Source organism: Python bivittatus, unplaced genomic scaffold (assembly GCF_059951505.1).
Source record: "Python bivittatus isolate LINGU-HERP-01145 unplaced genomic scaffold, Pbiv_v1 ctg000590_np1212, whole genome shotgun sequence".
NCBI classification, from domain to species: domain Eukaryota; kingdom Metazoa; phylum Chordata; class Lepidosauria; order Squamata; family Pythonidae; genus Python; species Python bivittatus.
The window spans coordinates 11,977,161-12,001,312 of NW_028277086.1; the positions used below are offsets into that span (position 1 = coordinate 11,977,161).

At 42.7% G+C, this 24,152-nt stretch overlaps 1 protein-coding gene across 13 annotated transcripts in view; it reads left to right on the forward strand.

Moving 5' to 3' along the window:
* Window positions 1-8,613: 8,613 nt before the first annotated feature.
* MTSS1 (MTSS I-BAR domain containing 1) overlaps window positions 8,614-24,152 on the forward strand; it is a 125,978-nt gene continuing 110,439 nt past the window's right edge. For 5 of the 13 annotated variants that reach the window (XM_088148981.1, XM_088148982.1, XM_088148978.1 and 2 more), the window contains exon 1: window positions 8,618-9,629. In XM_088148981.1, the coding sequence (XP_088005107.1) occupies window positions 9,558-9,629 (72 nt within the window). In that variant the 5' untranslated portion in view covers window positions 8,618-9,557. Of the gene's footprint in view, window positions 9,630-24,152 lie in introns of all 13 variants that reach the window. The other 8 variants (XM_088148977.1, XM_088148980.1, XM_088148983.1 and 5 more) reach the window with 5 other exon arrangements.

Sequence of the window (24,152 nt, forward strand, 5' to 3'; positions counted from 1 at the left end):
ACATAAACATACAAACTCCCTTCACCTAAATCAGATCCAGTCCAGCACTGGCTGGCTTCACGTGGTAAATTAAACCATAAATTAACCAATGACACCATAGTCTACCATGATATGTGCCTATTGGCTAGATTCTGATTCAGTATGTTGTGCAGATCTAAGCAATTGGACTAATTAAGAAACCATATTAGTCATGGGTAAGTATGTTGTGGAAACAGAGCCCCTCTTAGCTGTTATGAAATAAAGTAAAATTATGTTGCCATGGAATTTGATGTTTTTTATTCAAATACCCCTCCTCTTCTCAGGCATAGTTGCTGTATGCGTGTATATGTGAGTGAGTGGTAATTTGATGATAATAACTTCTGAAACTGCCTTGAGGGTTTGAGAATGTTGTGCAAGTAATGTTTGCAGGAAGTCACTAGCCTATAGCAACTTGATCTTCAGATGACCGATCAGCAGAAGGCTTCTCCATGATCTGGATGACATTTCCATGTGGTTTGGAGCATCATAGACTAAAACCAGAAAGCTCCAGGAAACAGTGGGATGGGTATAAATTCTTGTCTATTGGTGGGAAGCCTTTAATATTGCTTAATCTACAACATCTTTGTTTTTTACCTAGATACCCTGTGATATATTTGTATGTTAAAAAATATGCGAGGATACACATATTGGACAGACTGCTTAATACTGAAAGCATAGTGACATGTTACTTTGGGATACATTAGATTGACTCCCACTATCCCTAGACAGCTCAGCCTCAGTTATAGTAGTTGAAACCCACAAATCTGGAGGACACCTGGATGGCAAGGTTGCTTAAGGGTATACGACAACTTTTATTGAATCAAATCATGATTCATTTAGAGGTTTGGTGTTCTTTGCAACATCTCAGCAGATTGGAAGGGAACTACATCAGCCATGGGTTTCTGGCTATCAGAAACTTTAATGTCTACTTTAATGTCTAATTATAGTGCCAACCTATAAAGAGGGAGGGGAAGGCAGGGCAGGGCAGGGCAGGGCAGGGCCAGGAGAGGAGAGGAGGGGAGGGGAGGGGAGGGGAGGGGAGAGAAGGAAGGGAAGGGAAGGGAAGGAAGGGAAGGGAAGGGAAGGGAAGGGAAGGGAAGGGAAGGGAAGGGAAGGGAAGGGAAGGGAAGGGAAGAGAAGAGAAGAGAAGAGAAGAGAAGAGAAGAGAAGAGAAGAGAAGAGAAGAGAAGAGAAGAGAAGAGAAGAGAAGAGAAGATGGCAACACTTTACCTATCTTGCCTGGGCTTAGAAACTAAACAAGATATAGGCTGGCTAGGACTTGGAGGGGAGACCACCAGGAAATAGCATGGCTGTAAACTAGACTAGGTCCTGAAACAAAATAAAACAAAAAAATCTCAGACGAAAGCAATGGCAAACCACTTCTGTAGAGTTGGCAAGAAAGATATCCCTCCTGCTTCATCCCACATTCCTCCTCTATATCACTGATGTCAGCAGTGTATTTTGGATACAGGTTTAGCATTCCTTGAAAAGTGCTAGACCCAGGTTAAGAAATTCCTCAAGCGAGAGGACACAGGCAGAATTCCAAGGAACACTGGAGAGCTCCCTCCCACTCCTCCCAAATTCTTCTTCCCTGTCGAGCTAGCAGGATGTGCTCCATCTCATATTGTCTCTCTTGTGATTTCACTCACTTGTTAGAGCCATGTTCAGAAATAGCCCAACTGACAGGTTACAGGTGAATGGAGGGGTGTTAGTGAAACAGGTAGGAGCACCCAAATGCTTGTTGCAATACTAAACCTCTCTATAAAGTAAGGAAGATGACCTTGATGGAGATATGCAGGAACCATTACTGAGGCAAAAGGAGCTCAAGCATTTTTTTAAATTTTAGAACAGTGACTTAAGCATATGCTTCCCTAATTCACTGAAGTATAAGAAGGAAAAGGAGGCTCAGCACATTCAGACTTGCAAGATTCTGTTATGATTGATTGAGTGATTGATTATGTGCCATCAAATTGTTTTAACTCCTAGCAACCACCTAGATAGACCTTCTCCATGACAATCTATCCCTAACATGGTCTTTCAGGTCTCCCAACAGTGTACTCATTGCCACCATAACTGAGTCCATCCCCCTTGCTCTGTTATTATAGCCAGTCTCAATCAACGTTGTTTTAGTCTGCCTGTGGAGTTGATCTTTTGGTCTGGTTTACCTAGTGGGGCAGAGAACCTCTGGCCTGTCACCTGGGCTGGAGCACAAACATACGTTGGTAGAATTCAGAAGTTATTTTGGCTGACAAAAATGTGTACATACAATTGAACAACTCTACTTATTCTGAAGTTTGCAGTTTGGAGTTCACAAATGGCTTTGAAGTAGCCAAAACAGTTCTCTCCCCAAGTAATAAATGCAGTGAAAATAGAGCCACATGAATCTCCTTGGCAGCAGAAGGCACAGAAAACCGATAATACTCTCATTTGGGACAGAACAAGCAACGCACAGCTGGCAGAACCCAGCTCCTTCCTGGTTGAAACCAAGCGTCTGTAATAGCACAAAATTAGCACTCTTTCCATTAAGCACTCATCCTGTTTCTAAATACAGGTGTATTATTCTTTCAAAAGAACGTTAAACCTGTGTTTAAAAAAATAGGTCTAGTGCTCTTTGAAAGAGTGCTAAAGCCAACCATATTTGTTCAATGCCTGACTGGTACTCCCGTGGGCAGATGTGTCTGTGAAAATACAGTTTCTCCTTTCTCTTACAGCCCAAACTAAAATTCCCAGAAATTGGAGGGGAGGGGGCATACCTTTAACAGCCTAAAGGGGCTCCTCAGAGTTGGCATATCCCAGCCTCTGACCACTCCATCAACCACATAATTGAAGAAGAGTAGATTGTGTTTAAGGCAAACACTGGGTCGAGAGAAGAGAGAAAACAACTTTTAAAACTGAAAGACCAAAATTTGACTTTAAACTGCCTTTTTGGTGGGCTAGAGATGAGACAAAGATGCCAGAAGAAGGACATGTTCTTCAAAAGCAGTTTGTGAGGCATCTTCTTGCTGGGTTAACATAGGTGTGAAGATGAGTGATGTGTCACTGAGATTTTGGCACAAAAGATGCTTTTCTTTTCTTGTTTCTTTTAGATAACAAGGCATTTGATATACATGATAGTAAGAATGGCATGTATATAAATGTGAATAGATTACAGAGTATCTACAATAATTGGAAATATTTCCTCTGATTCCCCATTTAGATATATAAAATTGTTTTGTTGCCAGCTGAAGGCCACTTCTGCACCATTGGTTTCCTCCCACAAATCCTTTACAAAGCAGTTTAAATCTGATCTGTAATTGCTTTCATTTCTTCCAGCCTCAAATGCACAGGCACAGACACAATGAGCCAACACTCCAGCTGACTAACAGAGCAAAAACCACTGCCCAGTCCATCTCCTGCCCTCTGAGCTCTCACCAGTCCAATAATGTCCTCACTCTCACTCCATACAAGAACAAAAGTTAATTGGCTACTGTTCCCCCACCTCACCTCCAATCCAGTTTTCAGTACAGGTGTTTGTGTGCACTTCTTTGCTAGTTTCCAAAAGAACCTGAACAGTTTCTAAGAGAAGAAACTGGGCCAAGGAAGGTCAATTGTAAAAATGTCAACAAAAGCATTGAAATCCTCCAAAGGTTTCCTGGCTGCATGGTTGCTATTCCTCTGTTACATTTAAAAGCTCTTGTGAGCTACGAAGATAAATGCCAGCATGCTTGCAATTTGGCAACTGAGTGCTTTCTCTAATAACAGTGACATGACTTGCTAGAGTTGCTAGAATGCTGGTTTTGGAGAAGTTATTTAAGTTCTAGCTGATGCCTGCAGGAACAGACAAGCTTTAGAGATAGAGAGATGAACCTCTACTCTGTTGGAAGGGGAGAACATAAGTTGGAATGAACCTAGGAGCCAAGAGTTGGATGAGGAAACAGATTGTTGTTGTCTGCAGAGCCCCAATGATTCAAAGAAGGAAAACCCAGCTTTGCTGCATTCTCCAATAAATGGGAGCAGAGTCAAAAAGAAACAGTCAAAATTCCTGAAAACAAACAACAATCAGATTGGATTGTTGGAGCTAATCCAGAAAGATGCAAAACACTTTTTAAGAAGTCTCCTAAATTATGCAGTGGTTATCACATAAACTAAAACAGAAAGGTGATATGAGAGAAATTTGTTCTTGGGCAGAAATGAATTCAGAAAGGAGGGTGTGGATTTCAACCAACCATATGTGTGGTTAGCTATTTGTCACAAAAGCCCTTCCTGTTCACCTGCATTGCTGCTTCCTTATCCACAACTATGTTTGCATGGGGCCTCCAAGATTACAGTTGAGCAGTGACGGAAGCTACAATCCTATATATCTACTTTCCTCAAGATGGCATCTTGCAAAAGTATTGAATCTGTACTTCCATGGTCAGCCATGTGAGTTACCACCTGAAACCTGCTGGGTGAGAAGTTTTGGGAGTGGCTGTCTCAACATGTCTGGATGGAGCCATTCTTGGGAAAGGCCAGTGTATCCATGTAGCATAGAAATCTCAGTTGGGAGTCCAGTTCAATTAAGTGCCAAGAACTCACAGTGGGACTGGGAGAAAACAGCTGCCTGCTACTAATGGTCTTGCAGTAGTGGAGCATATTATAGATGCAACCCAGCACGCACAGATAAACACAGATATAAATTAGACAGGGACGCTTAAGTTTATTTAGCAAGTTGCTGCTCCTGGTTTAGCAGCATCAGAGGGAGATCAGCCTTCTTGTTATTTATTGCCCAACTTCGTTCAAGCCCAGGTGTGGGAATTAGGAAGCTATCAGTGCCATCTAAAAGCCTACAGCAAAGAATAGGTAGATTATACACATAAAAATAATGTCGGATTTTTGTCTTTGCATGAAATGTTGTTCTGTTGCCAGGTGAATCATGCACACTCAGAGCACCTAGCGTAAAACAGTGGATTCACAAAACACCGACTCCCTTAAATGGACAAAAAGTAAAAACTCAAAAAGTAGTTTTATCTTAAGTTTCAACTTCATTGGCTGCATTTAAATAGCAAAACAAACTAAAAAAAAAATTCCAGTTTAGCTTGGTCAATTATGCAAACCCAGAAAATTCAGCCTAGCTAATTCTGCCTGTGGTCCAGCATAATATATGTGTAGCCTATCATTTACTGAATAAATCTTATCTTCTGGGTTTGCAGACCATACTGATCTACAAACTAATCACCAGTCTTTTTTCACACAGTGCACTGAGCTAAAATGTGGTTGGCTGTCTTGTGGTTCCATGGGTGATTCGAACAGTCACTACTTAACTTACATCACTTTGAATAAAGATTTAGGGTCCTCTGGAAACTCTTGATCTTATGATGTTCTTTGAATAATCATAAAATGAAGACTTTTCAGAGGACCTTGTATCTTTTTTAATTAACAAAGGACAGAAGTCCTATTAAACATACAAAGGATCGCTGCTGTATGTCCCAATTCCAGGTGTAATAAATCAGAAATACAAAGCCCCATATTAAAGACTACTTTTCTGAGGAGCGCAGCCTTAATTTGAAGTTCCTTGTTTGTCTCTCATCGGTTATGCCTTTCGCCCGAAGAAAAGTTCCTATCAGCAGATTTCTTGAGCCAGTATTTACACTGTTGGAAAAAGAATTCCCATTAAGGAAAAAATTGCCTGATGATAAGAGAGGAAACTGAGGAGTAGCTGAAAGAAATAATTCACAGCAATTAATTAATCCAGTATAGAGGATTAATCCTCTATTGGAAAATCACTACCGTTTCATTCTGAGGACACCCTTAGGCACGGTTTGTTTACCTGGGCATAAATCCCAGTGACACTAATTGAACTTACTCTTGAATAAACTTGCATAACATTGTGCTAATAATCCTCCAATGACCTCTGTGAAGCCTAGATTTCTGTCTTCCCTTTTGAAATAGGGTTACAAGCCTTTCATTTTAAATATTGTATATGACTGTTTTAATATACAGGATGCTGTAGCTGCTCTCTTATGCACGCTAATGTTGATGGACTAAGAAAGTGGTGTTTATTCCTACTTAAAATACACACATATATTTCTTGATCGAGTGAGGAACAAGGCTGTCTCTCGTCCTCGGCTTCTGGTTTGGATATATCCACTCCTGTTTTGTCTGTTCGATTTTGCCTCTCCTGCTTAACAGATGGAAGGGATGAAAGAATTGATGGGAAAGAAATATATGCAGAAGCCATTCTGACTTTCTTATTTCAGACTGAATCTGGGCATATTCCTACATACAGGGTGTAACAAAAATCAGGCCCAGAGACAATTTATTATACAAATTACATTAAATGCTCAAATTGGTTGCTACTTCCTTCTAAGTGCTTCCTTATTCCTGTGACGCATGACCTTCGAACATTCCTAAGTACAGTAACCTTCTATCTGAAAAAGAAATTAATAAAACATATGGTGATTGGCCTATAGGGCCTGACTTTTGGAACATCCTGTTTATATGTGGATTTCTTAGTTTGAATCCAAACACTAACTGAGTATAATCCTGCATAGCTTTCCCAAGAACTGGTAGTTACTGATGGGTCCTCCTGTAACAGATAACCCCAATGCCCCCAACACCCTGATAACTAAGTGGAAAAAAATGATCCCATTCATATTAGGAGATGCAGGCTTTTGCTCTCTCCTTGGCCTCAAGTCTTGTACGTACAGGGACTGCAGCTATTGTGAAATCCTGTTTGGCATTCTCCTGAAGTCCTGAAATATAATTCCCATTATCTCCAGTCAGTACCACCTTTGGGAGCTATAAGAAAGCATCTTTAGACACCAAAGGATTCAGGAATGGAGTGCTAAAGGACCATATATTTATGGATTTATACAACAGATTGCATACCAGCGGATCACAAAAGGTAAACAGACTTGGCTGTTGTCAGAAATTGGATGGGAAGCCACCAGTGAAATCCTATGCTGGAGTGAAAAGCTTAAAAAAAATCACTGAAGAAGATACGACTGAGCTGCTGCCTAAAAACCTACATCAATGTGTCCATGGAGTTTCTTGATGGTAACTAACCAAGATACATTAGTTCTTTTGACCAAGTTGGAAGTAGAGCATTTGATCCAACACCAGCTTTGTTGTAATTCATCACTGTGAGCGAATAAGAATTAAATATTTGAGGAATGGATATATTCTCCGAATTTCCACAAGTGCCTCAAACAGAGCTAATAAGGGGATACAGATTCATAGCTTTAAGCCTGCTTTGAAGAGCATGGCAGGCATGCAACAGGCTGGGCTAGTCTAAAATAAAGATAAGTAGACAGTTATGCAACATGTTGTGGGAACCCATCTGCTCTCAGTACAGAGATGCAAAAGTGTGGCTAGGAAGGCACAGATGGCCCCCCAATATCCCTTTTGGGCCCTACCTGTGGCAGGTGGATTTCAAAACTCCTGAACTCTGGCTGAGAATGTGCCCTGGTCCCAACCAGCAATCTGTAACATGTCATGCTAAAAATGGGTATCAAATTTCCATCCTTGCGCTCTACGCTGGAAACAGTTAATCCAGGGAACAAGAATCTAAGAGCTCTGATTGCCAGTACTGTATTTGTTACATTGAGGTTACAAGTGCAAGAATTTCAGCAAGCACTCTGCTTTCACACATGACGTCCATATATGTATGTATCGGCAATTTAAGGCAGCAAAACTCTTCCATTTCTTTGCTCTTTTTCAAAGCGGATCTTGCATGTTTCCTCTTTTGATAACTTTTATAAGTTTGGGAAGAAACTCTCACACTGAGTACCTGTCATAGGATGTTATGTGAACCAGCCAAACACATTAAGACTTAATGCAATTTGTTTTGGACACAGCATATTTTTAAAATATGGCTTTGAGCGAGTAACGTCTGAAGGAGAGATCTCAGACAGTATCCAGCTCTCAGTTTCTACCTGTTTTCATTTAGAGCTTTATCAAGAGGCTTAGTTTGCACAGCACCTTACACCATCATGCAACTTACACCGTTTTTCTTCCAATTGTACAAATCTTTGGTCCAAGTTTAGCCTGTTCATGTGATCTGTAAATCATGTCTTGTGGCTTCATATTGTGAGGACTGTGGCTAAGAGTCACACAACTGCATGACATGTGAACCCCACTGCTTAAAATCGATATCTGCACTCAGGTATGCATTTTTGTCAGTTGTCTAATGCAACTGGCCGATTCTCACAAGGGTGTTTGTTGCTCTCTCCCTAATGTATTCCATGGAACCAGCGATTGCTGCTTGCAAACATGCTCACAGGCATGTTATCAGCATATTGTGAGAATTCAGCCAAGTGCTGCTTAGCCAACAAACCAGGCTGAGCTTCTCGCGTAAACACAGCCCTGGACACTGCAGGAGGAACGGAGGGAGCTCCGATGCACACCTTCCGCCGCGGCCAAAGCCTCTTAAAACATCAAAGAGGCAACTCCCCGCCTTTCAGGTGGTGCTGGAAAGAGCCAGCCACTCAGCCCGCCTCCCCCGCCTTTTCAACCAATCAGGAGGCGCGGCCCGGGCATTGGCGTCCGTGACGTGCCTTCCCGGGGAATCTGCGAAGCCGGAGGAGCTGCTCCAGCTCGCGCTTGCGTGCAGTCGCGCCTCGGTGGAAGAGCGGAGAAGAGCGAGGAGGGCTGGCTGGCTGGCTGGCGGGGGACGGGCAGGCGGCAGCCGCGGGAGGGAGGGTGCTAGCTGTGGGATCAGCACGCCGGAAGGCTGTGCTGCGGGGGTGGGTTTCCTTTGTATTTGGTTCCCTCCCTTTGGGGAGGAAGGAATGGGCATTTTATCTGGAAAAAAAAAAAAGATCTGGTGTCTGTGAATAAAAGCACCGGTGATCATCTTCCTTTCCGCCAGCTCGCCTTGATGCATTCAGTGCAGTTGCTTTTTGAATAGAGCTTTTGGGGGTTTTTTTTTAATTGACTACGCGGTCTTCGCTTTTTACTGGAACGCGCATTCTTTCTTTTTCCTCTTAGAGCGAGGCGCAGACTGGGTAGCTCTCCCTCTTCCCCCCCCCTCGGTTTTTGGCAAAATCGGGTCTGCAGCTGCTAAATGAATAGCGGCTTGCGAGGGAGGGGGGCTGCTGTGGGCGGCAGGAGAGCGGCTGGTGCATCCGAGGCGTTGTTCGCCGGCTCGCCGCCTTCCCGCGGAGCCCCGGTTTAGGTTGGAGTGGCTGGCGCGCGGGCATGAGCCAGAATGGCAAACCGTGGGGTTGGTCGCTGCCCTTGCGTGGGGGGGTCGGAAGCGTCTTGATTCATTCTCGCCGCCCCGTCCGTGGGATTTTCCTCGGGGTTGCTAGGAGCTGCGCTTAAACTCCGCATTCGCGTTCTTGCCGGCTGCAGGGGAGGAGGGAGTCGGCGCGAGGGAGCCTGAATTTCGGGCTCGCCCTCGCCTTTTCGTCGTGCGCGGGAGCAGACCTCGGGATTTTCCCCCTCCCGCGTTTAAACGGCTTTTCTTTCATCCCGCCTCCCGCGTGGTCGGGATCAAAAGGCGAGGCTCGGGTTGGGGGTGTGTGGAGGAGATCACCCCATCGTTGCTTTGGGGTCCTTCGGAGCTGGGGGGAAGAAACATGGAGGCGGTGATCGAGAAGGAATGCAGCGCCCTTGGAGGGCTCTTCCAGACCACCATCGGCGACATGAAGGTAAGGGGGCTGGCGCGCGCGCGCGGGGGGGGGGGCTGGATGAGGGGAGGCGCAGGGGCAGCGCCCCCAGCCCTTCGCAAACCCCGCGGGGGACGGCTCTGCCGCCGTCCCACCTGTGCCGAGGTGGTGGGTGGGTGGGTCGGCGGGCGGGCGGGCGCCGGAGGACTAATTCCCTGCGCCCGGAGGGAGCCCACCCACCCGCTTGGGCGCCCCACGTACAGGGCCGCGCTTGGCTCCGGGTCCCTCCCGGAGGTGACCCATTTCCCCGCTGCTGGCGAGCCGCGCGGGTCTCCCTTCGGGGTCCTTGAGCCTCCGCTGCCGCCGCCTCCTCCCGGTCCCCAGGCTTCCCTGGTCTGCTGGTGGGGCTCCAGGAGCTGCTGAATAATGGCCTGTGGAGCTGAAACGGTGCAGCCCAAGCCTCTGGCGTTTCCACGCACGCCCCGAAGTAGCTCTGTGCGTTGCAGAGTTTCACCTCTCCATTCCCCTGCTCTCTCCGGGCCGCTGGGAAGGGATCTAAACGCAGCGCTAGGTGAATGCGGTCCTTGTTGGAAGGCTCGTGCCGCCGCTCTCATTTTACCCGTGGAGCCCGAGGCCACTTAATAAAGACATATGCTACGAGTAGACGGACCTAGTCCTTCCTAGTTGCGGATGTTTGCGAATTCCCAGCGAGTTTGCTGAAATGGAACCCCCATGTGCGGTGGCAGGATATCTGTGAAAGCCAGCTGTTGGGGATCTACGGGGAAGGGCCATTGGTTTTACCTCTCCCTTATGAACGCTGGAGAGTGCTGTAAGAAGAATTAGGATGGGGCTTGCTGTGATAAATCAAGCCAGTGCCCACACGTTTTAAAAAATTGACCCAATTGGAGTGACCCTGCTTGCGTTCGATATGCCGGTTCTTATAAAAGATCAGGAAAGTTGCTGGCCTGGTTTTCTGCGTAAATGGCTGGCTGAGAAGTTGTTCATGGAAATAGTTTTGATCTAATGAGAGCCCCTGTGGTCTAACGTGAAGGGGGCTGGACTGGTTCAAATCCACTCTCAGCAACAGAAACACACAGGGCGACTTTGGATCAGTTGCTTTCTCTCAGCCCGGCCTACCTCACAGGGCTCTGGTTGTGGAGAAAAAATGGAGGGAGGGCACACTAAGTCCACCGCTGAACGAAAGGCAGGATAAAATCAAAATAAAAGGCAATATCCAGTGGCCAGTTTTGAAAAAAGGCCTTTTCCAAGAGGCTGATGAAAGGAGGTCTGTGGTCTCCATTTCTCCTCCCCAATTTTTGCTTTACTGTGCAGACAGCTTCATTACCCCTGATGCTTGTCAGGCTGTCCTGTTTGTCCACTCACCTAGACAAAACTCCTTTGTTGCCTTTGGCGGAGTGCTTAAAGACACAGCTGGAATGAGTCTTAGAATTGCAGTAAAGGTAACTGCTTTCAGCAATAAGATGTAAGAGTGTGACTTGTTCACAGTGATGTTTGGGCTTGGGGGTCATGGTTACTCTGGGCTTTTAGTTATGAAGGGGGAAGAACCATAGCAGGGAAAGGTGAGGTGTGTTATGTATCCAAACTTTTGTGCATCTCCCCTTAAAATACATGAAAGATCTCTCTCTGAGGACTTGCAAGCTGCAGCAGCCCAAATAAACTATAGGGAGCAAGACAGGACAAGTGATCTGATGTAAAGCAGTTCCATAGGATCATGTATATGTGGCAGTACATGATCCATGGTAGTGCCTGCTTCCTGTTCAAATCCCTATGGATTACTGTAACAAGTGGGCATCTTGGTGCTTGGCCCTGATTTCTTTCCTTTTTTTTTTGGACGCCCCATGAGTCTGCAAAGGTTTTGTTCACCAAGCTGCAGATCCTTAACGTTTAGAACTGTCCTGCATCCATTGAGGGTGAGGTGGGGGGTTGCCCAAATAATTCCCAGTTACTTCAGCTGAATTGCACAACCAAAAGATGAGGTGGCAGCTGGAGAAAATGTGGAGCTTTTAAAAGAAAGGGAAGCATGAAGCTGTGTGGGAGAAGAAATGAATGGTCAAAATTCAACTGACGGTGGCATTTTTGAAATACAGCTTTTAATAGCATGGAAGATGGGTTCTTTTTTCTCTCTGCTCTTTCTGGCCAAGTGGAAGGGCATTGATTGATTGAGGGGGAATGTCCCCATGAACAGTGCTAATCAGACAGTGGGCGTGGCTTCACTGGGTTCTTTTTTGTTTTTTTTAAAAAAACCCTTTAAAACTAGATTCTTTTGTACTGCCATCTGAGCAGGTCTCTGCAGATGTGAACAGCGCAGCTTGCTTCGATGTGGATGGGAGGAAAATGGTATGTCAGGAGTCTTGTCATAATGAACTCTTTGTGATGTGTCTGAATCCCGGATCTCCCTTTGTTGAACAGCATGTAAATCTCTCGGGAGGGAGGTCCGGAGAAAAACCTGTAATCATTTTCATTAAGTCCATTTCAGCAGTGGAAAGGCTTTAACAAATGCCTTCTTCCGCCAGATGGACTATAAGTAGGCACTGCTAAAGGCTGGAGCTTTCTTCGGCCCTCCCTACAACAGGAAGAACTTCGGTTCTGGAAATCTTATTCTGTTGCTACTTGCTGTTGATAGAGTGTACACCTGAAATGCCCCCCCCACCTTGAAGCATGTCCTTACTTATTTACTGGGGCTTGACACAGCTCAGGTAGCAGAAATAAATTGGAGTTGCAGTATAGTACGGAATGCTATTTTTATTTGCATCTGCAAAACATTAGAGAAAAATTCATGGGGAAGCCAACATTTGATCTGTTTTCTCTTCAATCCTGTGATGTCATTTGCACAACAATATTTGCTGACAGACTCCAGAAGAGGGAGCTGTGCTGGGCTCTTAGCAATTGCAAATCCTGTGGCTCCTTAAACAGAAGCAGATTGGCCACACCATAAGCTCCCCTGGTTGCTTTCTCACATGCACAGCGCCTTTGCCAAAGCTTGCAGTTTCCAAGACCTGGATCCAACCCTTAAATGAAGCAGGATATCTTCCCCGTTGCTGCTACTGAATTTGCTAACTGGGAGGGCAAGCAGCGTCATTTTGACTGTAATCCTTTGCACATTTATTTGAGAGTAAGAGTCATTAAATCTGGTGCGGTTGCTTCCCAGTAAATGTGATACTGATGTGAAGGACCTGACCTCATTTTCCAGATGCAGCCAAAAAAAAAAAAAAAATGTGTGTAATGGGGCAGAAAACCATACATTGAAATGTATAGGTATTTTCAACATGCTTGTGTGTCTGGTGATAGATTATTAGCAGGTGAACAGGGAGAAACAAAATGCAGACTCACTGGGACGCATGCTTGAGCTGGCTAGAGAATTTAAGAGAAGCGTGATGTGGTTTCTTGCAACGGCAGCAGCGTCGGGATGGCTTTGTTTCACTAAATGGCTGCATAGAGTTGCACAATTCTAACAAAGACTTAATAAACCTGGTTTTCTATTGTTGGGCAGAGTTAGCCAGGAGCTCCCTCCTTCCCCCAAGCTGACTACTTGACCCAGTCTGTATGCAGTGCCACAGCGGAACAGCAGTTTGCTGTAAGAATATGAGTGTACTTTAAATATTTCAGGATGTAGCTTTAAATATTAAATATTTGCAGGGAGACGTTCTGCCTGACGGATTGAACGGCAAAGAACCTCTAGCGTTACCTGTCACGGGTATCACGGGGCATAGCTTTGGCAAGTTAAAGCAAGGACGGATCCTGTTGAACAGTATGTCCTGTCCAAGCTGGTTGGACGTGGTTTTAACTGCTCCGGTTGAGTTACCAACTTGTTGTGAGTTGCGAAATAATGGATAAATCATCTTTGTGCAGACCAGAGGCGTCTAACCCTCAATAGCAGTAGCTTGCCTGTGAAAGGCCTTAATGTCTTAAAAATTCTGATTTGTTAAACTCTCGTTCTCAGTTGAAATATTGGTTTGGTTATCACAGATACCCTTTTATCTTTTATCTTTTTCCTGGTGCTAAAATCTACCAGCTGTCCACATTCTTGGTCTTCGGTTTTCTTCACCAGATCTCATTTTCAACTAGAGGGAGATCTTCCTTCCTCACCACAAATACTGAGAGGTTAAGCTGTTTAAAGTTAGGATGTCCAAGAAAGTGAGGGACAGTCTTTCAAGTACAGAACATCTGGTAATTCTACTTGCTATTCACTGAATATTACATTTTTATTGAAATAAAAAGTTTGGAGAGCTTTAAACTTAATTTAAAATGTTACAGTCTTTAAAGTAGTCATTTTTAGATTAAATTCAAGGTTCCGTTTTCATGAGCAATTGTAATGTCAAAAAGATCTTCCAGGATTGAAGGCAGCAGCTATATCCCATGTGTTTAGTGAACCAGCGAAGTGTGGTTTATTCAATAAGCCATGGTATAAACATGGTTTACTGTGTTGTACAAGCTTAGCGAACATGATTCTGAGTGCCAGCTGAAGAACTGCATTGATTATGGATTTATATGATCTGAAGAAGATCAGACTATTGAGAAGTAACTACTGCCCTAAGTCTTGGCCCAGCATAATTTTTATGCTCTGCCTTTCTTTAAACCTTGAAATAACTCAGGAAGTTGCAGTAAACTCTGCTCTGATCCCCTGAACACAGGCCATATGCTATAAAATTTTGGTAAAAGTTGTCACTTGGTACATAAATTGCTGACCTCTTCTGCACTCCTAGTTGGATCTCTTTGCGAATAAGTGTGTGAGAAAGTGGTGCTTTTAATATTTTGAACTCAATATTGTTTCACTATCTCAAGTTTATATTGGATCAGGGTCAACATAATTCCCCCCTAACATATGCAAAATCACCAAATAAGGGAAGATACAGTCCAATGTGTTTTCAACATCTTTTCTTCTAAAGGATGTTTCAAGGAATAGAGAAAAGGGTTTGGGCCTGAGGTGGTAACTGCAAATAAGGTACAGATAAAACAGATCTGTGTGTGCTCATGTGTCCATTGATTGAAAGGGAAGACAACTTCTTTTCACTCTGTGGATAGAACTTCATTTAGGCCCCAGTGTATTTAAAAATCTGAATGCACTACTAATTCCAGAGTGAAACTCTGGTTTCATTTATTACATAAATGAAATCATCTAACATGTGGTGGGCCAGCATAAAAGCCCCTTTAGCTTGGTAAATTAAAGAGATAAATGGGGCTAGTTGTGTGGGCTGAATTGGGCCAGCTCTGCCCTATTTAAATTTTGCCTCCCATCATCACAGTGAAGTTCTTACCACAGGGATTGTAAAGGGACAACTTGCCCCACTCAGCAGAAATTTATAGGGACTTCTCTAGAAAAGGTAGGATCATTGATGCTTATCTCCCTGAATAGATTACAAAACCATTTCTAAAGCTCTGGAGCTCCATTGATCTATACACAGAGACATAGTCTTGAGAGGGAGAAAATTTAGGGCAGTAGTGAATCTTCCCAAGAATAGCTGTACTGCTAAAATCACTCCCTGAGCCCAGCATAAAATTGTTGCGAAAACCACAAAGCATTCCAGAACAACATCTAATTATCTGTAGGCCAAAAGTCAGCATTTATGACCCAACGTCAGGGAAGCACTGGGTCAAATTGGAGTCCATAGGGGCATAGCAGGACCGAAACTCTTGCTCACTCGGAAGAACTTTAATGTTTATCTTAAGCACCTGGATGATCCTCCAGACTTCTGGACGAATATTCCACGGAATTGAATTTCGTGAATTGAAAGTGGAAGCTTTTCAAGCTCTACGGGTGTTGTAATATCTGCCAGAAAACAAGTACTGTTTTTTACATTAAGATACTCACGTTGGCTGTTAAGGATGGAGGTGAGAATGCCATGATTTAGGGAGAGCTTACTCTGTCAGGATCTGTACTACTTGCCACTGTTGAGGGAAATACAAGTTCTGGTTATATCAGAGAGTTCTGCAGGACAATATCAGGCCATCTGCCCATCAGCATGAAGTGGGTCATGCAGTAAGACAGTGATCCCAACATAAATGCAATCCATAAGAAGGTGGATGACTTTGATGTTTTGAAACAGCTTTGTCAAAGTCTGAATTGAGACCCCATAAAAGGGTTGGGTAGGATCCGAAATGAGCTGTTCATGCTAGAACTCAAATATTGAAGCAGTTCACCCTGGAGGAACGGATCAGAATTCAACACAGTGATATGAATTATCCCAATTACAAGTGTTTGCTTATATAGTTATTGCAGCTAAAAGTAGAGCAGTCAGCCTGAATTTAAAGGGATTATTACTTGTTCACGCTAACATGCTACGTGTTGGATGACTTTGTTTAGGAAATAAAAGCAACAAACTTAGAATATTTGTTCCTTCAGACTGCTTATCAGGATCCATGTCAACCTCTGATAACAGTGGCAGAAATAAGCAAAATTCTGAAGGGGCAAATACATGGAGCTGCAGTTACTCCCTTCTCAAGCCCTTTTGTGTTCATGGTTGCTTTGGAAAAAGCTGCCCTGAACACAGCAACCTTTAACAGGGTATGCAACATTCAGACTTTGCTGTGTTAGTTGTTATTCATGGAATCTGCAGCTTGTGATCCTTCACCCAGTGCTTGTGTTCTGCTAGTATAATGATGATGCTTATAGTGCATGTGTTGGGAGGAGGGCTTCCTACTTACCATTTAATTTTGTAATAAATTCTCTCTCTCTCTCTCTCTCTTATATTTTAACCATTCACACGTTCATTTTATCACATACGCTGACGTGTCTTTATTCTGCAGTTCTTTCCTCCTCCTCCTCCTTCTCCTGGAGGAGATATTTTTGCCAACACACTGTATTGATTCAAAATACAGCTGATTGTTCACTTGTTTGTTTGTAATTAAGTGCAACCAACTGGTCTTCCTTGTTCTGCATTTCTTTGCCATTATAAACAGCTGCAGTATGTTTCTTTTCAGGCTTGGAAAGAGGGGAGGAGGGAAAAAAAACACCCTTCTGATTTCTCTCCTCTGATCTTGAGTGTTGATCTTGGAAACAATCAACCAAGCAGCTGTCGCACATTGGGGTTTCTTTAAACCAATGGCATTGCTGGGTAAATGGTTAGCTATTTTTAGATGTTCGTGCAGTTGCATCGGAGGCATACTCCCTAAGGAAGAGCAGACAACTTCCAGAGCAAAATCTTTCCCTACTTGCACCATCTTCTAGAAGTTTGGGTTCAACACAGGTGCTATTCTGAAGCCCAGACCATTGCAACAGCTTTCAGAAATACTCTTCAGCATTTCCATTGACACTTTTAAATTAAGGCTTAGTTGAAAGCTTGTAATAGGAGTCTCCACCTTTTGAAGCCAGTGGGGTATTTCAATTGTGAAAACATTTTTATGGGTGCTTTCACAAATTGGCTACCTTGGTAAGCATAGCAAGCTACCAATTACTTCTGCTAGGACTCGCCTACTTACAGTACCTTTGTCTTTTGGGAGGACAGATGGAAAGTCTTCTGAACAAAGCTGTGGCTATAATTGCTCCCCAGTGTTTATTTTCTTAAGAATCCTAGTCCTTGTATGCATATGTTCTTGGAAGAAGGGATGGTGTGCAGCACTCAACTCTCTTCTCCCCGCTTTCCAATCTCATCACCATCGGAATGCACAAATGTTCCTTGCTGATTGCTTGAAGTTAAGAGTTGAGGTGGTGAGACAGAAGGTGGCTGTTACATAACATACAACAACTACTCAGCTTCAGGACCGCCAAGGGCCATGGCAAATATCACCATTATTTTGGAAGGAGAGGAAGAAGTGAGTTTAAGTCTTCAAGGATATAAAAATCCTTTACAACATTGCGCTGACAGTGAGCAATCAAATTTAAGGTTTCATTCTTGTCTGCAGTAAAGTTTCTAATCTAGCCAAGCTTTGTCGATGAAGCTCTGCCAGGTCAAGACCAGCTATTGCTGTGAAGTATCAGGGAGCTGTGGTTTTTTTTGCATAATCTCAGTTGGGAAGCCTGACTTGCCATAGGAAACTGGTTTCTCAAAAGCAGCTTCATTTTCTTGGGACAAAGCTCTCCCCCAGGCTTTTGTTTCTTGGTTCCCATCCTCATCCACTGGGCCTCCATCTTCCTTTCTCATCTCTCCCATTTATTATTATTGTAGTTTCTTTTCAGCTGATTGTGACTGCTAGCATCCTGCTGTCAAACACACCATTCTGTGAAGATGCAGTTTTGTAAAGTACTCCTTACTAACTACCCAGTGATAATTGGAATCTCCTCCAGCTAGTCCAGTGTGACTTTGTTTAGGCAGGGAAAAAGCTGCATTTGATCAGTGCCTTTTTAATGTTTTATGATGTCTTGATTTGTGGCACTTACTCACCTTGAAGAACCACTTGGCTGACAAAAGCTTCTCTTAGTAGACAAGTCTATGCTGTGGCAGGGTCTGAGATCGCTTGCTTTTTTATATCTAGCCTGCTGTAGAAGGACAGAAACACAGCCACCATGATAAAGAAAGGATAGGGGAGCCTAGCTCTGTAGCTTTGAGAGCCAGTGACCCAAAGCTAGAGTGGAATCTTACCCAAAGGCTGATAGCTATTGTAGGACTTACAGTCACTGACCAACAGAGACAAAGAGCCATGTTCACCCAACATGCTTATCTGTGGCTAGTCAAGCCATGGCTTGCTTAGTGAATCTTAACTTGGGGTTCACACAGTGAACTGAATCATAAAGCTGCATGGGATTAGTTTGCACAGTATACTAGGCTAACGTGGTTGGCTGGTTTGTGGTACAGTGACTTCAAGCTCTTGGCATGTCAAACGGTATTCTGAATGCAAAGTTTATAGTATGTAGTATAACATTAGGAAATGTTCTGGAGCAAGAAGAGTAATGGAAATATTATTCAAGGCAGGATCCAAAGCCATTCTGTAAATGTTGACCCAGCACTGATCTGTTAAATTTGTTTGTTTGCTTGCATGTATATGTTGCTCCAAGTCAAACAGGACTCTGAGCAGCTTACATTCTTCCAAGAAAAAATTAAAAAGTAGTCCATCTAGAGAAAGGACAAACAGGAGACCCTGGGACCAAGGAATACTGGAAGCTTTTATTGAACTGTCTACTGAATCTACCCATTTCCCAGACTCAGCTGATAATCAGTGGACTTTAGTAATCAGAAAGGTTATTCATGAGTAAAGTTATGTTCCCAGTAAAAGGAGGTCAGTAGTTCTATTGCAGGTATTGGCAACATGAGACCAATGGGCACCTTGACTTGTGGAGGACCCCAGAATTGAGTATGAATATGTATACATTTGTGTGTACACATGTACATTATTTTCAAAAGGTTTAATTCTCATAAGAGGGTCAAAATTAGGAGATTTTAGATGAGAATGTCACAATCCTGCAAAGTTGGAGGTTTTACTATATTTTGCCTATTTAAATTATAGGGAAATGGTGCATCATCATGCAAAATTACTCAGTAGTGCCCAACTTTTCAAAGGGTTGTCAAGTCCTGGTCTACTGGCTTCCTGGTTCTCTACTGTAGTCTCAAGTGTCTGTATTCCTGGGCACTTGGTGGGAACTTCTGTTTTGGAGTGAAATGTGGACTAGATTCTTTAAGGGTACCACTACGCCATTCTGGGTTGGGGGTTTTTGTGTTTTAGGTTCAACCTCCATGAGCAAGTCTTCCATATTGAATAAGCCACAGTTGGCTGGCTCATACAACATCATGGTTAACAATGTATGAATCTGGGCATAGTGTCAGACTGGTGGTTCAGTTAACCCTGTGCTGACTGTTGCAAAGGTTTTGTGGCCACTTTTCCCTACCTTAGTATATGGTCATCCTTTAAACTGTAGATTTTTGAAAGTGTATCTGAGGTTTTCTGTATGCAAAGGAAGCACTAAACTATGAACCATCATTGCACTTGTGTGTCTGTGTGTACTTCTGCTCAAAGTTGGGAGTGAATGCGGTATTCAGAACTGGGGGTGCAGAGAGTCTTAGTGGATGGTGGGAGTGCCAGTGGAGCATGGGGAAGACTAGCATGCTCAATATCTTTGTCAATATTGTTCTGAGCAGGGACCAGCATTGCATGTGTCAAAAATGTTTGTACAGCCATGCTTTGGCTCTAAAATATTCTACTTCATTAGAGATTGGAAAATGCCGCTCTTTGAGATTTTTCTTTGCTGTCAGGTCCAATGCTGTCCTACAAAAGGGTTTTACAGAAATGAGTTTTTGCAAGGAATTCCATGAATTGCTGTGGGCATTTATTAGTAATGAAACCTCTGTTTGATTATATGTTTATGTAGCTGTACACATAGGGAAATTAACACATGGTAGGGATGCTGAGACAGACATAGCCAGTTCAATAAGTTGCCAAGAGGTGCTGTGTTCTGGCTCTTGAGGGCTCTAAAACAACTTCTCTGAACTGAATCTAAAGCACTACACAATCATAAGACATGAGGAGTTCAGTGATTTTTCAACATGCTTCCTAGGATAGTGGCAGAAGGTGACCAAGTTTAGTAGCTTAAAATTGTAGCTCTGCTGAAAAATTTGGCATCTCTTCATCATAGCTGGTTGCTACTGGGATGAAGTCTATTGAATAAAGTGTGTTTGTCTAACCTAGGAAGACAGGCCATATGTATTTATTAATTAGTTATCTTGCCTTTCATTCAGGAGCTTGGCAGAGCATACACAGTGGTTCCTTTTCCTGTTTTCCCCTACAACATCAACTCTATGAGATAGTTGGCCTGAGAAGAAGAGTGCCTAGCCCTAAAATCGCCTAGTGAGCTTTTGAGGCTGAGGGTAGACTAGAATATGGGTCTCTCTGCTCTTTTATCCACTACACCATGCCGCTTAAGTAATTTTTAAAATAGCCTCCCCAAGATTATGCTGACCTAATGTGTGGTACTTAAGTTCCCAGAATTCCAACCTGACATAGCCTCTCTGGAAGTCCTGGGCAGTTATCTTTGTCACAGATGTCCTACAGTTAAAAATACCTGCCAGATGTTGTAACAGGTCACCATGTGATGTTCCCTTGTGTGCCCCTGACTCTTGGGGTCCTTGGGAAGGTGGTTGTACTCCTACTCTTACTAAAAATAATTCCCTGAGGAAACATAAAAAGGAATTCCTACTTCATAGCATTCTTGGCTTTATCAAACATCTGACGGACTAGAATAAGCCAAAATGTGGTTGGCTTGTTCTTGGTTTACTTTGTTTTTCATTTAATATGTTACGCAAACTCAGCCATACAGGATTTGTAAATCATAGTTTAGGAGTTAATGTAATGTGTGAACTCAGCTAATTGTGATTTATTCAGTAAGCCACAGTAGGCCATCTAAGGTGATATTTGTTCTTGATCAGATATCCAGACTTTGAATATCTTCTTCCTAGATGTCTTTTGGGTCATACAGGTAGATCTTGCTTACTGATTGCCTCATTTAGCAACCATTTGAAGTTATGAAGGTGGGAAAAAAGCTTTGCAACCAATCCTCACATTTATGACCATTGCAGTGTCCCATAGTCATGTGATCGCCATTTGTGTGCTTTGCAACTGGCTTGCAACAAGCAGAGTTTATAGAGAAGATGGAAATAAAATTGTAAATCATTGTCATGTGATGTTTTGGTTAATGACCAAAGAAGAAGTGAGGTCTTAAGCCCATTATGGTCACGTGATTTTACACTTGATGACTGCAGTGCTTAGCGGCAGAGCTGCTGGTCCCAATTGTGGTCGCTAAGCAAGGACTGCCTGTATAAGCCAACCTTTATGTTGTCAGCAGCATTACTGGGATTCCTTAATACTTCACAGAATTGCTAAGAATTCAGCTTCACCTTGTGGTTTCCCCCCCTTAAATTGATATCTAGAGCGAAAGGCATTGTGAACCGGAATTTTGCAAAAAGCAGATGTTTTAGAAGAATTGCACGAGTTTCAACTCTTTTATAGATTGGAATTTGCTCTTTGCTTTCTGTTTTGCAAGTGGCCTTTTCCCTCATTGATTGAATGAAATATTTAGGCAATGAATGTCACTTTGGTTCAGTAAACCCATTTCTTAATCACGTTAGCAATGCACATGTTGACATACCTCTGTGGGCAAAGTTCTGTCATACAATATTTTGATATATGTTCAGTTTAGGTTAGCAGGTCCCCAAACTTCAAATCATCCCATGTGGTAGAGCATTTGAATAACAGGATAATTCTAATTAGCTGAATCTGGTTAATATTTATACTGAAAAGTCTAGACCAGTGTTTCTCAGCATCAGCAACTTTAAGATGTGTGGACTTCAACTCCCAGAAATCCCTGGCTGGGGAGTTGAAGTCCACGTGTCTTAAAGTTGCTGACGTTGAGAAACACTGGTCTAGGGGGTTAAATAATGCATTCGAAGAGTAGGGAAGAATTGCAAACTAGTCAGGTGTTAACAGACTGTAATTTTCTTGTCTTAGCTATTTGCCAAAATTGGAAGCTATAAAGCCAGAAATACAAAGCCAGAGGTGGTTTGGGTATATATGCATGGAAACAGCTTGTGCTGCATGAAAAATGAGTGTGCTGCTAGTGCAAACAAATAAACCTTTATTTATTTAACATATAACCCCCTGCTCAGTTAATTACACGGGCAGATTTGCCTTGGGTTGCTGTCTGATCTATGATTTCTACCCCACCTGGAGCAGATATATTTTTAAGATAATTGTTTCCACAGCTGCAACCCACAAAATATTATTACCAGCTTATGCAATTGTGTTTTGTGTTCTTACTCTGATGTCCCACTAAGTATAGCTGGCAAAAGCTAAAAAGAGGACTCTTCTTCTCTAAAAAGAAAGCTGCATTTTAGGGATTTATAATTCAGCTGTGGGAAGCATTTCCTTTCCCAATTTTCACATTCATACTACTTTTAGTAGCAAAGCGATTTTCTTCTCTGCTCTTGAAAAAATGTGCAAGAAATTCAGGTCACCAAAGGCCAGTCACGAGATTAGTGATCATATTGCCTTGAGTTCATAACGTTTTCCTCTAAAGTTCTGTTATTCCACCATTAGACAGACAAGGCAGAAGAATGCATTTAGGTCAACTATGTCCCTTTCTGGCAGGATAGCTAGCCCTGAGGTTGCTGCGACTCAAATTGTGAATCAGTTAAATACAATTTATTTAATTTAATCAAGGTTGTGTAAATTCAGGAGTAATTGAGTCATAGCAATTAACCTGGATTAGTTCTCTCTTAATCTTCATGCTGGATGGATTTTCCCCCCTCCTACCTCTTCAGTATAAGCTTATGGCTAATATAAATTTTTTTTTTACTAATACGGAAGGAAGAAAATAAATAAAACTGCTATTGCAGGCTAATTAATTTGGAGTAAAAGATTGTGATTTCAACATAGTGTGTTAGGTTTAGAAGACTCAGAGCGGGAAAAGTAGCGTTCTGCATACATTTACAGTTGGCTAGTAAACTAACTGAAATAAGAACTTTCTTTTGAGTTAATTAGGATGGTGCGTTTGTCAAACCTTGGTACTGTACTTACAGTGCAATAATAGTAATCCTTGATGTTAGGATTATGCTACAATGCAATCTTTCCCAACCTGGTATTCTCCAGAAAGTTCTGAGTTCCAGTTTAGTGTATTTGGATAAGTGTGTTTTTAAGTGACAAATGTCAATATTCATTTGGTTTTAGACATGATGTTTCTTCCTATGTCAGAGGAAGACCTGAGTAGCATTTTCTCAAAATACTGGTTAAGAGTGAAGAACCTGTGGCCATCAGATGTCTTGGGGCTATGGTTGGCATTGTCTCTTTTCAATAGTTATTCTGCCCGAGGTTGAGTGGAATTGGAATTTTGAATCATCTGGTTTTATTTTGAGGGAGAAAAATTGCTGTATAAGGTTGCATGTGTTAGTTCCACCTGGATTTTCTTTCACTAGCAAATGTAATGAAAATCACATTAACCATGAAGAGAAGCAGAAAACTGCATTGGAGTATAATGAACAAGAGATTAATCTTCTGTTTTGATTGATTGGGAAGGTTATCACAGCCAGTTGGCTGTTGTTAAGTGAATGGGATGATGTGGCAACACTATATAGCTGCTCAGATTTTGCAGGTTATATGAATCTAGAATTTCCCCTTCACCTGGAAAATCTCTATACACATGCATTGATCCCTATAAAGGCCTCTTCATCATGTGTGCTAAGCATGTGGGCAACATAGCTGTCTAGTTTACAGGCAGAAGAATAAAGATGCCAAGTGTGGCCCCTCTGCCTTCATTAAGTCCTGGGTGCACTTAATGTGATCCTCTGATGTTGCTGACTGTATGGTATATTGGATAAGCTGTTGGACTAGGACTGGGGAGGTCCAGGTTCAGGTTAACCTTCAGTCATGAAACTTAGTGAGTGAGCTTGGTCAGTCACTCATGTCAGCCTACCCAAATGGGTTGATGATATGAAGAAAAGTTGCTATGTACGTTGCTTTGAATGTCTAGAAGAAAGGCATAAATCTAAGGAGTAAATAAGTAATTAGATAAAGGATAATGGATTAAATGTTATGAAATATACTACAATGAAAACATTGGTGAAAGCTTCATGTTGTGTTAAGAAACAAAACAAAGCAAAAAATCCTTGACAGATGAAGTGGATGGTT